The sequence below is a fragment of the Xenopus tropicalis genome, chromosome 2, assembly GCF_000004195.4.
Source record: "Xenopus tropicalis strain Nigerian chromosome 2, UCB_Xtro_10.0, whole genome shotgun sequence".
NCBI lineage: Eukaryota > Metazoa > Chordata > Amphibia > Anura > Pipidae > Xenopus > Xenopus tropicalis.
The window spans coordinates 69,784,360-69,798,682 of NC_030678.2; the positions used below are offsets into that span (position 1 = coordinate 69,784,360).

A 14,323-nucleotide genomic window follows, 5' to 3' on the forward strand; every position below is an offset into this window, starting at 1 on the left:
TTTGGTTCTGGCACCTCTTTCATAAATTAACAATTTTTTCGTGTTAGTGTGGCCTCCATTTATGTGGAATTTTGTATGAAGAAATGGCTTCCCTTTGGTTCAGCTGTAAAGAGGTCTTACAAATAAAGCTTTAGTAGCAATAATAACTAACTGTGATTATTTTTTTAAGGAAATTGTGAATGAAAATAAAATTGTCTACAATTTTCCGAAGTGGAATATAAAACTTATTTCTGCAACAGAAAATATAGAATTTTAATAGAAATTGGAAATAATATAATTTTTATAGGTTGTAGTTTGGTATCCATGACACCTGCAGACACTGGAGTACACATTGTGAAAATTTTATTTCTTGGAAATAATTCTGAAGACTGGACAGTTACATTAACCCATAAAATAGAGCTATTGCAGCCTATTTTAACAAGTAAATACATAAAAGTTAATACATATTAAATCTATAAGGAAAATTGACACAATCCAAATGCACCAGTGGAATGTACCACAAGCTACAGAAGGATAACATTTATTTGGGCCTTATTTTGTTAAAATGCGAGGTAGGCTTGTTTTATGACTGACAGGACAATGATGCCTTACTTTTTATCTGAATAAATGTAGCTTACCTAATCAACCTAAATTATGGATGACTGTGACAATTGTTATTACCCAACTAAAATAACTCATGATAAACCTCAATTTGAACATGCTTTTCTTTCTTTTATGGCTTGGCAGAAAGAAAGCTGCTTTGGCATTAAAATGAGTATCTTTTTTGGATCTATTCTCTGGTCTTCCAATTACCAGATCATTGAATAAAGGACTATAACTGAAGACATTCACTGACTTTACTATGATAATAGCCAAGGATGATTCAAGCACTGAGAAGCTGTTGCCCGCTTTTCTGGAGCCAATTCCAACATGGGCATCACGAAGTCTGTAAATCCAGCTGCATCCTCTTCTGCCCATTCATATTTCTCAACCAGAACATCATAAAGTCCCCATGGCTTAAGCTTGGAAATATGCTTCAAGTCACCTAAATTAGAAATTAAAAGTCTTCTAAATATTTTTAGCAACTGAAGTTATACATGATAATGTAAGTCATTTCCAAATGTGCTTTGTAGATATCAAGAAAACTGCATACACCTGAGCAGTGCTGCCCAACTTGCAGCCCATGCCCTCCTCCATCTGACCTTGGTGTAAGCTTTAAATAGTATTAGTACTGAGCAGAGTTACAACCAGTCAGCTTGGTTTTCGGTAAGGCTGTCCGGGTCAAAACTACCTGCCCGGTTTTCCCAATTTGGAAAGCCAGGCAGAATTCTCTAAGATTGCCCCTCCCTGTGATGGTGCAGGCCGCACTCCTTACATCATGCTCTGCCTCCCTGCCTGAGTTTCTGGGCACGAGAGGTGGCAACCCTAGTACTTAGATTAACTTGCCCCTGCATTGTTCACACTTTAGATTCAGGCTGTAAACCCATGTATTGTTAACACCTTTTAGTCCCTGCATTGTTCACAACTCAGGCTCAGACTGTAAGCGCCCACACTGTTTACCCGCTCACACCTTAGACAGGCTGTAGGAGCAGCACAGGCATTGTGGAACTATGTACTGCCTGCCTCATGCTGCCTGTGTGTGCCATACTCTGCCTGCCCTATGCTGCCCATGGGAGGTGTACCTGGCAGGGATTGTTCTGGGAGTCTGCCAGCATTTGTTAATAGTCATTATATGGTCCCTAAGTTGTATACTGTGCTGGAGGTGTACCCACAGGGGAGGCATATGGATTTTAAGGTATATCTTAATGACATAATTAATGTTTTTTCAAGTATGAATGAAGGGTGATATTCCGTCAGTGAGCACCAATCATTTGAGCTTTTGCTGTGCTACCACTATTAATGTGGGTGTATGGTCTTAAAAATCTCTTGAAGTGGGTGCAGTTTAAAAAGGGGGAGTGGCCAAAACTGTCTTCCATTATCGTCCCTCAACAATTTAGTCCAGAAAAATTCCAGCCCGCGGCACCACAAAAGTTAGACAGCACTTCACTAGAGCCATAAATATACTGTAAATATCCTTATAATGTACAGTTTGGTAATTTCTCTATTGGACCTGAACTGTAAATTGTAGACATATAAATGGGGCACACCTAAATCAGAAAGTGCTGTTGATATCTGAAACGCTTGTCCCTGTCCCGTCTGACTTCCCAGAGCACTGCTTCTATCTCACTCCCTCTTAGGTAGTAGCCCTCTTTAAGCAGCAATTCAGGTGAGAAAAAGACCACCCCAAAAAAATATGAAAAACCAAAAAGTCACAACAGCAGCAAAATAAAAATTAACATGTTTCGTGCCTGAAAGGGCACTTACTCATAGCCTATGAGTAAGTGTCCTTTCAGGCACAAATTGCATTAGGCCTCAGATAATAAAAGTTAATTTTTATTTCGCTGTTGGAGTGGTCGCCCCCCCACCACCTAGTTGTAGATTTGTAGATATGATAACAGAACTCAATGTTAAAAATTGAAGTCTGGTTTACCCAATTCATGACTCATTCAGTTACATTAAGAAGAAAAATAGCTTGTTTAAATAGCCGCTTGAATGTAGTGCTGGCTCTTTCTGAAAGCTCAGACACAATGACTGCCTATGCACCTTTTTTCCAGCTAAATAAAATACATTAGTTGGTCCAAGAATAAAATTTTAAATGGTAGAGTGAATTATTTGCAATGTAAAGAGTGTAATTTAGAAATAAAAAGTACACCACAAAAACCATGACAGAATTCCTTTAAGTTTGTTTACCTTTTAGCTTTGGTGTGCCACAAACTGATTACCTTTTTTTGTGAAGAATTCCTTAGAATATTTTCCAGCCACAATAAGCTTGCGTGGGATTCGTCCTAGTAACTCGATGATCAGGGCTATATGGTCTGTGAGAGTGGACCAAGGCAAGAATACAAAATATTGTGAAGGAGACTGAAAAACCACCTAGAGAAATCTGACATCTCATTGTACCTGTTTTAAGATGGGAAATGACAGTGGAAACACTGCCTCTTTGGGTGTTTGCAAAAGAGCGCAAAGTAACGTGGGATCCTTGCCTAGAATCTATAATTTGCGCAGTGTGGTCTGGAATGAGGATAAATCGAGAGCATGAAGCAAAGGGAAAGCAAAGAACGAGTAACAGATATGCTATAGGATAAAATAATGCAAAAATATGCCAAAAAACAGAATGTTTCTACTCCTAAGCTTTACAGTTCTGGGGCTGAACTGTAGTAAGAATTCCTTGCCATTATGGTTTCTGAAAATATTTGCAGGTAAAACACCCACGCGCTCTGGTGAGTTACTCTGCAAGGAGCGTGTGGGCACAACGAAAGGGGCAAAAACTCTCTCCTTTGTAAAGTGTGTTATGTCTGTCTTACTGACATCACAGGCACGTGCAGAAGGTAAAGAGGGCTGTAACCAGGTAACACAGGCCATGTATACAAAATATAATATTGGGAGCATTTCACAATTAACAGGAAATAATAGATTTCTATTAAAATGCAAGCACTGAAGATGAGAAAATAAATAAGCAAAAGGTGCAGAAAGCAAAAAAGGAAATGAGTACATAACACTTATTTAAAAACAAAAAAATGGTATCAAGCATTCCAGATAACAGATCCTATACCATGGACAGGCAGTAAAGATGAGAGAGAATTTATGTCAAGCATAGCACATAAAGAAAGAGCAAAATACAAATACTTTAAGGGTTGAAGAGGAAAGACTGACATCATTTATTAAGAAGCAAACTAAGCACAACTGGCATTGCCTACTCTGTTGAAGGGGGCAGGTGTTTTACATTTAAAAATATACAAAACAACAAAAGATTTTTACCTTCATCGCGTGAGTAATTCTCCCCTGAATGAGGCTCAAAGAGGTAATCTCCAGTTGCCAACTCAAAAGCCTAAGAAGTAGGAATAAATCAGAAACCGGGTAATTTATAAAAATAAATTGCACTTTGCAATAAAATCTATGTTATCTTGTCTTTCACTTTCTATTTTAAAGTACACTAACCCTAGACAGTGAAAGACAGGACAATATAGATTATATACTAAACTGCAATGTTGTAGAGAGTAATATTCTGAGACAATTTGCAATTGATCTTCATTTTTTATTTGTAGGTTTTTAATTATTTGAATTTCTGTTCAGCAGTTTTTCAGTTTGTTATATGGTTGCTAGGTTGTACCTTACCAACCAGGGAGTTGTTTGAATGAAAACTGGCATATAAACAGGAGAGGACCTAAATACAGGTATAGGACCCGTTATCGAGAATGCTCGGGACCAAGGGTATTGCGGATAAGGGGTCTTTCCGTAATTTGGACCTCCATACCTTAAGTCTACTAAACAATCAATAAAACATTTAAAAAAAAAAAAACAATAGGATTGTTTTGCATCCAATAAGGATTATTTATATCTTAGTTGGGATCAATTACAAGTTACTGTTTTATTATTTCAGAGAAAAAGGAAATCAGTTTTAAAATTCTAAATTATTTGATTAAAATGGAGTCTATGGGAGATGGGCTTTCCGTAATTCAGAGTTTTCTGGATAACGGGTTTCCAGATAAGGTATCAGATAAGGTATGCCATACCTGTAGTAAAATAAGTTATAAAAAGTAACAATAACAATAAAATTGTATACTCAAAGAGCAATCGTTTTTGGCTGCAGGAGGACCCCTGGGCCAGATGGCCTTTTGGGTAAATTTATACAACTTAGATACATAGATATTCATAATAGAATAAATGGAACTGTTGTGTAAGCTAGAATGTGCTGTTGCTTTATATTGCTTTAAATAAAGAAGAATAAGTTTAGAAAGTCGTGCTTTAAGCTGCTTTATTAAAAATGTCTCCAAAAAGGCACTAGCACCATCCATCTGTTCCACTTCCTGTTTGTCGCTTTCCCAAGCTGTGTAGAAGAGGCACTTTTGACAGCCAGTCCACGCTGTGCGCATGACATTACGCACAGTGTGCCTGTGATGTTGCATGCAATGTCACTTCCACAGATCGCCACAGCCCCCATACCCCCTCAACTCACAGCTCCATTACCGGATTTCCGTGGCGGAGGCTTTTTTTTTACATTTAATTTTATAAATAAAATTAAATATAGACACCTGCCCTATTATAAAAACACCCTGTGGACTGTAGCATACCAGCCAGTCAGCAGCTAGGCATACCTGATAAGGAACTTTTATTGACTATTATTGGCTTCCCACCTACTACTGTGCTTCTTGCAAGGAATGTTTGGAAAAACCCTCTAAATTTTTAAAACAGACAGGGACTAGAGACTGTCTGTGAGGTGTTCAAATAAAGGGGTACTTTTTAAAAATAATGATAATTTTTAGCCCAGATTGAAACCAGCACCATATAGTATTTATGATTGCCTACATGGTTAGGGGAATTTTGAGTTATGCCATATGTCCCCGTAAGGGGGACTCACCTTGAATCAGTGTCTTAAAGGAGAAGGAAAGGCTAGTAAAGAGTTAATCTCAAACTGCAGGCATACCTTCAGTTGTCTCAATAGTGCCCTTAAGTCTCCCCATATTTCTCCCGTTCAGAAGATCTGAAGCCAAACAGGAAGAAAAAACGCTGAGCTGTGTAAAGAAAGTTCCCATAATGCCTCACTCCTGCACAGACACCAGGACCATGTGAACATGCTCAGTTGGTTAGACTATGGGGCACATTTACTAATCCATGAACGTCCAAAAGCGTCCGAATGCGTTTTTTTCGTAATGATCTGTATTTTTGCGATTTTTTCGTCGCCGTCGCGATTGTTTTGTGTTTTGCGCTACTTTTTCGTCGCCGTTACGACTTTATCGTATATTTTCCACGACTTTTTCGTCGCCGTTGCGAAAAATTCAGATTTTTCGCCGTTTACTATAGCGCAATACGAAAAAATTGCGACAAAATAATCGTGGAATATACGATAAAGTCACGACGGCGCCAAAAAGGTGCGACAAATACGAAACAATCGCGACAGCGAGAAAAAAAAAAAAAGCAAAATTTTCGTTTCCAATACGGTTTTTTTCCCATTCGGGATTCGGATTCGAGGATTAGTAAATGTGCCCCTATGACTCAGCTTCCTGCTGATTGGCTCGGATCCACATTCCTAAGGGGGGGAGCAGGAAGCTGAAAGCTGCGTGTCTGTGGCTGAGGAAAACAGACACAACTAATCTTTTTACAGAGAAGTCAGTGCAGCGTTTCTGTGAGTGCTTATGGCTGTATTTACATAGACCTTTCTAATAAAGCTTACTTAGTTTTTACCTTTCCTTCTCCTTTAAGCCTACAATACAATTGTACCATCTAGAATATGCTGTCCAGTTCTGGTCTCCAGTGCTCAAACGGGACATGATTGAGTTAGAGAGGGTCCAGAGAAGGGCAACTAAGCTGATAAAGGGTATGGAAAGTCTCAGTTATGAAGAAAGACTGGCCAAGTTGGGTCTGTTTACACTGGAGAAGAGGCGCTTAAGAGATGACATGATAACTATGTATAAATATATAAGGGGATCATATAATAACCTCTCTAATGCTTTATTTACCAGTCGGTCCTTTCAACGGACACGAGGGCACCCACTCCATTTAGAAGAAGGGAGGTTCCATTTAAATATTCTAAAAGGATTTTTTACTGTGAGAGCTGTGAAGTTGTGTAATTCCCTCCCCGAATCAGTCGTGCTGGCTGATACATTATATAACTTTAAGAAGGGGCTGGATGGATTCTTAGCAAGTGAGGGAATACAGGATTATGGGAGATAGCTCTTAGTACAAGTTGATCCAGGGAGTGGTCCGATTGCCATCTTGGAGTCAGGAAGGAATTTAGAGAGGCAAATTAGAGAGGCTTCGGATGGGGTTTTTTGCCTTCCTCTGGATCAACTAGTAGTTAGGCAGTTTATATATAGGCATTATGGTTTTTCCAAACATTCCTTGCAAGAAGCACAGTAGTAGGTGGGAAGCCAATAATAGTCAATAAAAGTTCCTTATCAGGTGTGCCTAGCTGCTGACTGGCTGGTATGCTACAGTCCACAGGGTGTTTTTATAATAAGGCACCCATGGGCAGGTGTCTATATTTAATTTTATTTATAAAAAAAAAAAAAAAAAAAAAAAAAGCCCCAAGCCTCCGCCACGGAAATCCGGTAATGGAGCTGTGAGTTGAGGGGGTATGGGGGCTGTGGCGATCTGTGGAAGTGACATTGCATGCGACATCACAGGCACACTGTGCGTAATGTCACGTGCACAGCGTGGACTGGCCGTCAAAAGTGCCTCTTCTACACAGCTTGTATTCAGGTCCTCTCCTGTTTATATGCCAGTTTTCATTCAAATAACTCCCTGGTTGCTAAGTTAAGGTACAACCTACCAACCATATAACAAACTCCAAACTGAAAAATTGCTGAACAGAAATTCAAATAATTAAAAGCCTACAAATAAAAAATCAATTGCAAATTGTCTCAGAATATTACTCTCTACAACATTGCAGTTTAGTATCTAATATATGGAATATGATTTATTATGTTGATGGTATTATGTTGGACATCCAGGTTTTCCACATTAGGTTTTTTTTTTTTAATCTTTACATCACCATAATTTAAAGTGATACTGACTGTAAAAACATACTGTTAGATTTGCTTCCCTAATTGTTACTTACTCTTAAACCTTGCTATTTTGACTCCTCAACCAGTCATCTAGAATTTCTAATGGACACTAATGGACTACTGCACTACAAATTTGGAAGCCCCTAACGAACTTGGGGAACTGATAATGTAAAACCACCAGAAGATACTTTTATGGCAAATTGTGAAGCTCATTCAAAGACAATATTATGATATATTTAAAAACATTTGAACATAAATTCATATATTCAATAAAATTGTTTTGCCATGCTTAAGGATTTATGCAGCTTAGTTACCATTAAGTACAAACTACTGTTTTATGATTACAAAGAAAAAGAATAATTAAAAATAAATATTTGCTTAGAACAGACACTGAAGCAGATGGGCATCCTGTAATTCTAAGCTTTCTGCATATTTGGTTTCAGTATAAGCAAATATACCTGAAGCATGGAGGAAAAAGGACTCATATTGGATTTGGAATAATGTGTACTTTATTAAACATACAGTTTTCTAGGGTGGATTGACATAAATTTCAGTATTTATGTTGATTTTTTTAGTAGCTTAAGTAAAAGCCATGACGATCTGCATGCACTATTTTCATTTTGGGGTCTCTACATTTCACATACTGGCTATCCAAAGCATCAAATTGACGAAAAAAAGACCCTTAACATTAATATTTATGATGCTTTATCTTTCTACCCTGAATTTTAAAAAAGTTAATTTTAGCTCCTTAAAGGAACAGTAACACAAAAAAATAAATTTCAACATATCCATTCTAAATATTTTATTAAGATATGTAGTGTTTAAAAAAAATGCAATATTCTACATGGTTTTAAAATAAATCACATTACCAATGCTTTACTGTGCAGAGCTTGAAAGGCGATACGGCGACTTCCGGTTTAATCCGGAAGTTAAATGCAGCATTCTTCAGAGTCTGTTGTGAGTGATTTATGGGCTGTTAGCAGTTGGGGCATGGAGAGGGAGAGGGATCAGAGACGTACCGTTCCTTCTGTCCAGCTAAGTCTGCATCGCTGTTTGAAGTAGTGCTGTGTGTGCCTGCATTAGGAGAGGGAGGGGGTGAAGGGGGGAGCGGAACGGAAGCGTAGTGCGAGACTTGGGAGTAAACGGCAGCCTGTTCTCTATAAATCAATGCTAAAGTAAGATTTCTAAAAAAAAAAAAACACTGCTGCTATTGAAATTTCTGTATGATATATCTGATAATCAAAGTGTATAGAAGGGATATTTCGAATGTTAAAAAATTGTTACAGTTCCTTTAAGGGCAGTGCTTCAGAGCATCATGTTTTCTGCTAAAAATGCAGAACAGAAATGTTTGTCATTTAAAATTATATTAAATCTTTACTGTTCTCAATTGATTCCCTTAAGAAGTAAATGTAGAAGCGTTAAGTCACCCAATGTGCCTTAACTCGGAGGTAAAGAAGTTAATAGGGGAAAAAAAGGAAGGCATTTAAAGGAGACATATTGCATCATACTAATTTTTTGGTATATTCCCCTTTCTCTAAAATGTATAGTGCTTCTATAAAAGAAGGTTTTAAAAATGTTTTCACTGTTAAAAATATAATTATACTAAAGCTGCAGAGAGATCCTTTCTCCTCTGCGTCTAAGCTGAAATGAGGTCTGGGCGTGTCCTTTCATTCTGCCTCAGGAAGTGATCATAATCTGAGTTACATTCAAAACTCAGCAGAAGCATCTAATGTCCCGCCCCAGTATTAGTTTTGCTTCACTGACAATTAGGAAAGGCCTTTTTTCAATAAGAATAACATGAAAGCATGTAAGTTGGATGGCACTCCAACTTACACAGCTGGTAAATAATAACTTTCTTTATAGGAAAGAGGTTTATTCATGGGGGCCTGCTAGAGGGCCCTTTATATCACAGCTTATGGCATAAATTGTGCAGTTGTGATAAAACTCCCTGCAAACTATTAACCATTTTTTACATAAATAAAAGAAGTTTGTCTCCCCTGCCTGCATCCCCCTCAGCTGATTGTGTCTTCCATCCCCTGACAGCCTTATTGTCCTTCCCTCCCCCTAGAGTCTTTCTGTCCTGCTTCCCTCGAGAGCCAGCGGCTCTTTAGAAAACTGTACAGTCTTAAGCTGGAACTCCAGGATAGGGGCATAACAAGAGCAGTTTTTGGCCAGTTTCAGGAAAGTTTGACCTGAAATGTACCAAAATAGCCAATTCCTTCTATTTTACATTCCAAAACATCCATTAATGTACTCTGAAAAATGATGGTGTATGTCCCCTTTAAGAAATACAAGACACAGGGGACAAAAGCGGCATTTAATGAATATATGGCTTTATGAAGGAAAGGTCATGCCTTTGTCATTTAATTGCTTTTTATGATGAGGTTAGTAGTTAGGAAGCTGGACAGTGGGGGAGTAGTTGATGTGATCTATTTGGAGTTTATCAAACCATTTGATACCGTGCCCCACACATGACTGCTTTCTAAACTAAGGTCTTAGCGCATCTTTTCCATTGTAAAAAACCCTAACTTGGCCAGTCTTTAATGTCCCGTTTGAGCACTAGAGACCAAAACTGAACCTCATATTCTAGATGGGGCATTACCAGTGCTCTGTAAAGTGGAAGAATAACCCCCTCTTCCCATGAATCTGGGTTTCAGGAGGAGAAGGAAATCTAAGTGATTAAAGCACATGTAAACCCCACACACAAAAATTTAATCAGTGAACAGCCTCTTTGAAATCTTTCAATATCTGCCACACTGGTTGTCCAGAGGTTAACAGTAAGGCTGCAACATCCCCTAGCAGCCACTAAAGAGATGGCATTGCTGGTTCCCATAGAAACTCAGCTATAGCCATCTGCTTCAATTTTTTTCTCCCAACCAACTCTCCTGAGCTCAGCTCAAACAAAGAAGAAATTTTATCAAAGACAGTTGTGCCTGTGTGAGCCTGTATTCTTGATTAAATGTATGCTGAATAAGGGTCTGTGTGTGTATGCTATTTGCAGATTTATATGTATCTGATTATGTATCAGAGGAAAAATGGCCACCAGGTGAAAGCTGCTATTTGGTTTAGGAAAATTTGATGGTGCTGGCAAGCGGAGGGGATATATGCAGTACAAATGATGCCATTTGGGTGGGGGAGGCATGCCCAACCGATATACATTGTAGGCAAATGTAGGCTTAACAAATCCTTTAAGGAGATGTTGCAGCCTTCCTATTAACCTCTGGACAACCAGTGTGGCAGGTATTGAAAGATTTCAAAGAGGCTGTTCACTGATTATATTTGTGTGTGTGGGGTTTGCATGTCCTTTAAGGATAATCTAAGATATAAACGCCAAGGAATTTCATATGGACTTTCCAAATTGTCTCTATTATTTTATCAACGTTAAGGGGCCTATTTAGTTAAAAAAAAAAAAAAAAATAATGGCGAATTTTGCAGAATGCCAGATCTTAGTTATTTCACATAAGTTGCGGTGGAAGAAAATACACATAAAATAAAAGTTATGTCGCTTTTTTATGCAGGGATGAATGGCATTGTGTAGCGAATTTTGTTGCTGTTTTCTTAACAGCATAATGTTACAGGGTAACCCTTTTGAAATAAAAGAATAACAAAAGTGGTATAAAGGTGATACCTGGCTAAGTAAGATAACCATAGCAAGCTTTTAGAACATTTTAGTTCCTTTTTCAACTCATTTATGACTCCAAGATGGCAATAAAATCATGCCCTGGATCAGCTTGTACTATGAGTTATCCTCCATAACCCTGTATTCCCTCACTTGCTAAAAAGCCATCCAATCACTTTTTGAAGCTTTCTAATGTATCAGCCAGTAAACTGATTCAAAGAGCAAATTCCACAACTTCACAGTTCTCACATTAAAAAACCCTTTGCAAATATTTAGACAGAACCATCTTTCTTCTAATCTGAATGGAGCCATTATGTTTGCCGAGAGGACCTACTAGTAAATAAAGCATTAGAAAGATTATATGATCCCCTTATATTTTTATACATAGTTATCATATCACCCCTTAGGGTAAGAACCTATGGAGTGGTTCAGTTGCCTGCGATAGATCTCTGCTTTCCTCCTCCTGCAGACAACGTCACACAAGTTTAAAAAATGAAGAGGTGCAAAGGGCTTTCCACAGGCGACTCCTATTATTGCCAGCAGAAAGCCAATTCAGATCTATTGTAGGCGACTGAACAGCTCCATGGGTCCTTACCCTTAAGCGCCTCTCCTCCAGGGTAAACAATCCCAACCTGGCCAGTCTTTCTTCATAATTTCCATACTCTTTAACAGTTTTATTGCCCTTCCCTGGACCCTCTCTAACTCAATACCCCGTTCAAGCACTGGAGGTAAGAACTGCACAGCATTATCTACATATGGGCTTACGAGCTCTGTAAACTGAAAGAGCTTTCAGCCTTTCCTCCCAAAAATCTGTGCTCTCTTAAAATAGCTCAATATCTTGTTTGCCCTAGCAGTTGCTGCCTGGCATTGCTTGCTGCAGTGAAGTTCATTATCTACAAGGACTCCAAGGTCCTTTTCCATTATGGATTTGCCAAGTGCAGTTCCATTAAGGGTACACATGGCTTGTATATTTTTGTGCATGACCTTACAGTAAACAAAATTAAATCTCATCTGCCACTTAGCCACCCAAATTGCCAGTTTGCCAAGATCCTGCTGCAAGGATGCAACATCCAGGATGGAATTAATTGGGCTGCAGAGTTTTGTGTCAATGATACATTACTTACAATACCTTTCTTATAGTCATTATGAACATGAACATATTAAAGAAAAGTGGATCCAACAAAGAACTCTGACAGACGCCACTAAGAACCTTACTCCAAGTAGAGTATGTACAATTAATTACCCCCCCCCCCCCCCCACTCTGTACCCGATACATACTACTTCATTAAGACCAACAGACCATACTTTAGAAAGCAGTCAATTGTGGGGAACTGTATCAATTGCTTTGGCAAAATCCACCTATTGCAACCCCACAGTTCAGCTTCTTACACACTTCATCATAAAAAAATAATGTTAATGTAACTGAACCAAGAAATGCAGACATGAGTAACTAATGTAAACAGCAAAGGGGAGAGAGCACAACTCTGTGAGGAACCAATGCTTACTATGATTGCAGTTTTATTTCCACTCTTAATGAAATATGGCACTGTTGTAAGATAATCTAAGATCCAGTTGCATAATGATATATTTAGATCAAGTTCCTTAACAGTCAACGTCTGTGGAATGATTGTACTAAAAGCAGAATTAAAATCTGTAAACAGTATTCCTACATAAGTATTCTTGCAGAAAAGTATTATCAGTAGACCGATTAGGGAGATAAGTCAACTGGAATGGATCCAATGAATTAGTGAGCATACCTTTGATATATGGCATAACTACTCTCTTAAAACATGTCATGACAATCGGTGTAACGACGGTAATCATTAAGACATGTCACTTGTCTCTTAGGTACTGGTACAAATAGTAGTGGTCATAAAACTTGGGCACAGCAGACTGACTTAAAGATGTATTAAAAATATCTGTAAATTTACCAGTCAGCTGATCTGCACATTCCCTTACAACATGAACGGATCAGTCAAAGTAGTAACCTAAGCTGAATTGTGATAACATGGCCTCCTTTGACCATGTTGCAGAGACAACACAATATTGGAGTAACTAAGACTTTGGTAACTTTGGCAATATAATTGCATCTTTGCAATATACCGAAGAGAGAGTATACACTCTTTTTCAATATAGGTGCAATCATTTGGGCTTTTGCGGAATATACTTTTTGCCTACTGTTTTCATTATGAAATATAAATAGTTTATGGCACTAAACAAGAATATGAAGCCAGTTTTACTTTAGAACATCCTGTCACTTCCTGGTCCCAATAAGCAGATTATAAAACTAATCATCAGTACACTGAGAAGCCCCTAATAATGAGATGCTCAAAGGCAGCTCTGAATAATTTTCCCTGTTAAAAGGAGGTAGGGGGTAAATTCAGTGAAATAGAATTGAGGATGAAAATGGCATTGCAGTGAGGAGTAAAATAAACCCCAAATTAAAAACCAAACCAAAAAAAGCCCATATATATATATATATATATATATATATATATATATATATATATATATATATATATATATATATATATATATATATATATATATATGTATCCGAGACCTTTATCAAGACCAATTCAAATATAAATAGTAAAAACAAGACAGACACCCCCCCCCCCCCCCCAGAGACAGGGTTCCACCCAATCCTGTGACTGAAACAGACACCAAAGAGACAGAAACCCTGTACCGAGGAGAAACCATATTAGAACACACAATGAGGAAAATTAGGAGAGTTAACCCTCAAGTGTAGAGTGCAAGTTAAAGTGAACTGACAATATAGCATAGAACATTACCAAAAAATACAATGTAGATTTGCCACAACATGCAAACAAACTTGCATATGTCTTGCTAAACACTGTAAAATAACATTATCAGAAACAAATTAATCAAAAAATATATACAACAGGCCACTTGGAGCATACTTTAACGTTGCTTCAGAAAACACGTGTAGGAACAATACTCGTTCAGTCCAAAGGGGGATAATGTATTGAGCGTTTTGATCCAAAAAACTTCTCTCTGCATAAGCAATTGAGACCTATCGCCCCCCCCCCTAATGGGGGGAACATGGTCTATCGCAATAAACCTGAACGTGGGTAACCTGTGCCCTCTCTCAAGAAAG

The 14,323-nt window shown here is 38.1% G+C and overlaps 1 protein-coding gene across 1 annotated transcript in view; it reads right to left on the reverse strand.

The window, feature by feature from the left end:
• Nucleotides 1–325: 325 nt before the first annotated feature.
• The window catches only part of srpk1 (SRSF protein kinase 1), a 77,587-nt gene continuing 63,589 nt past the window's right edge, over nt 326–14,323 (reverse strand). The window contains exons 14-16 of the mRNA NM_001017351.2: nt 3,838–3,907; nt 2,802–2,894; nt 326–1,024 (exon numbers count right to left, since the gene is read on the reverse strand). Coding sequence (NP_001017351.1) covers nt 840–1,024; nt 2,802–2,894; nt 3,838–3,907 — 348 coding nt within the window. The 3' untranslated portion in view covers nt 326–839. The remainder of the gene's footprint in view (nt 1,025–2,801; nt 2,895–3,837; nt 3,908–14,323) is intronic.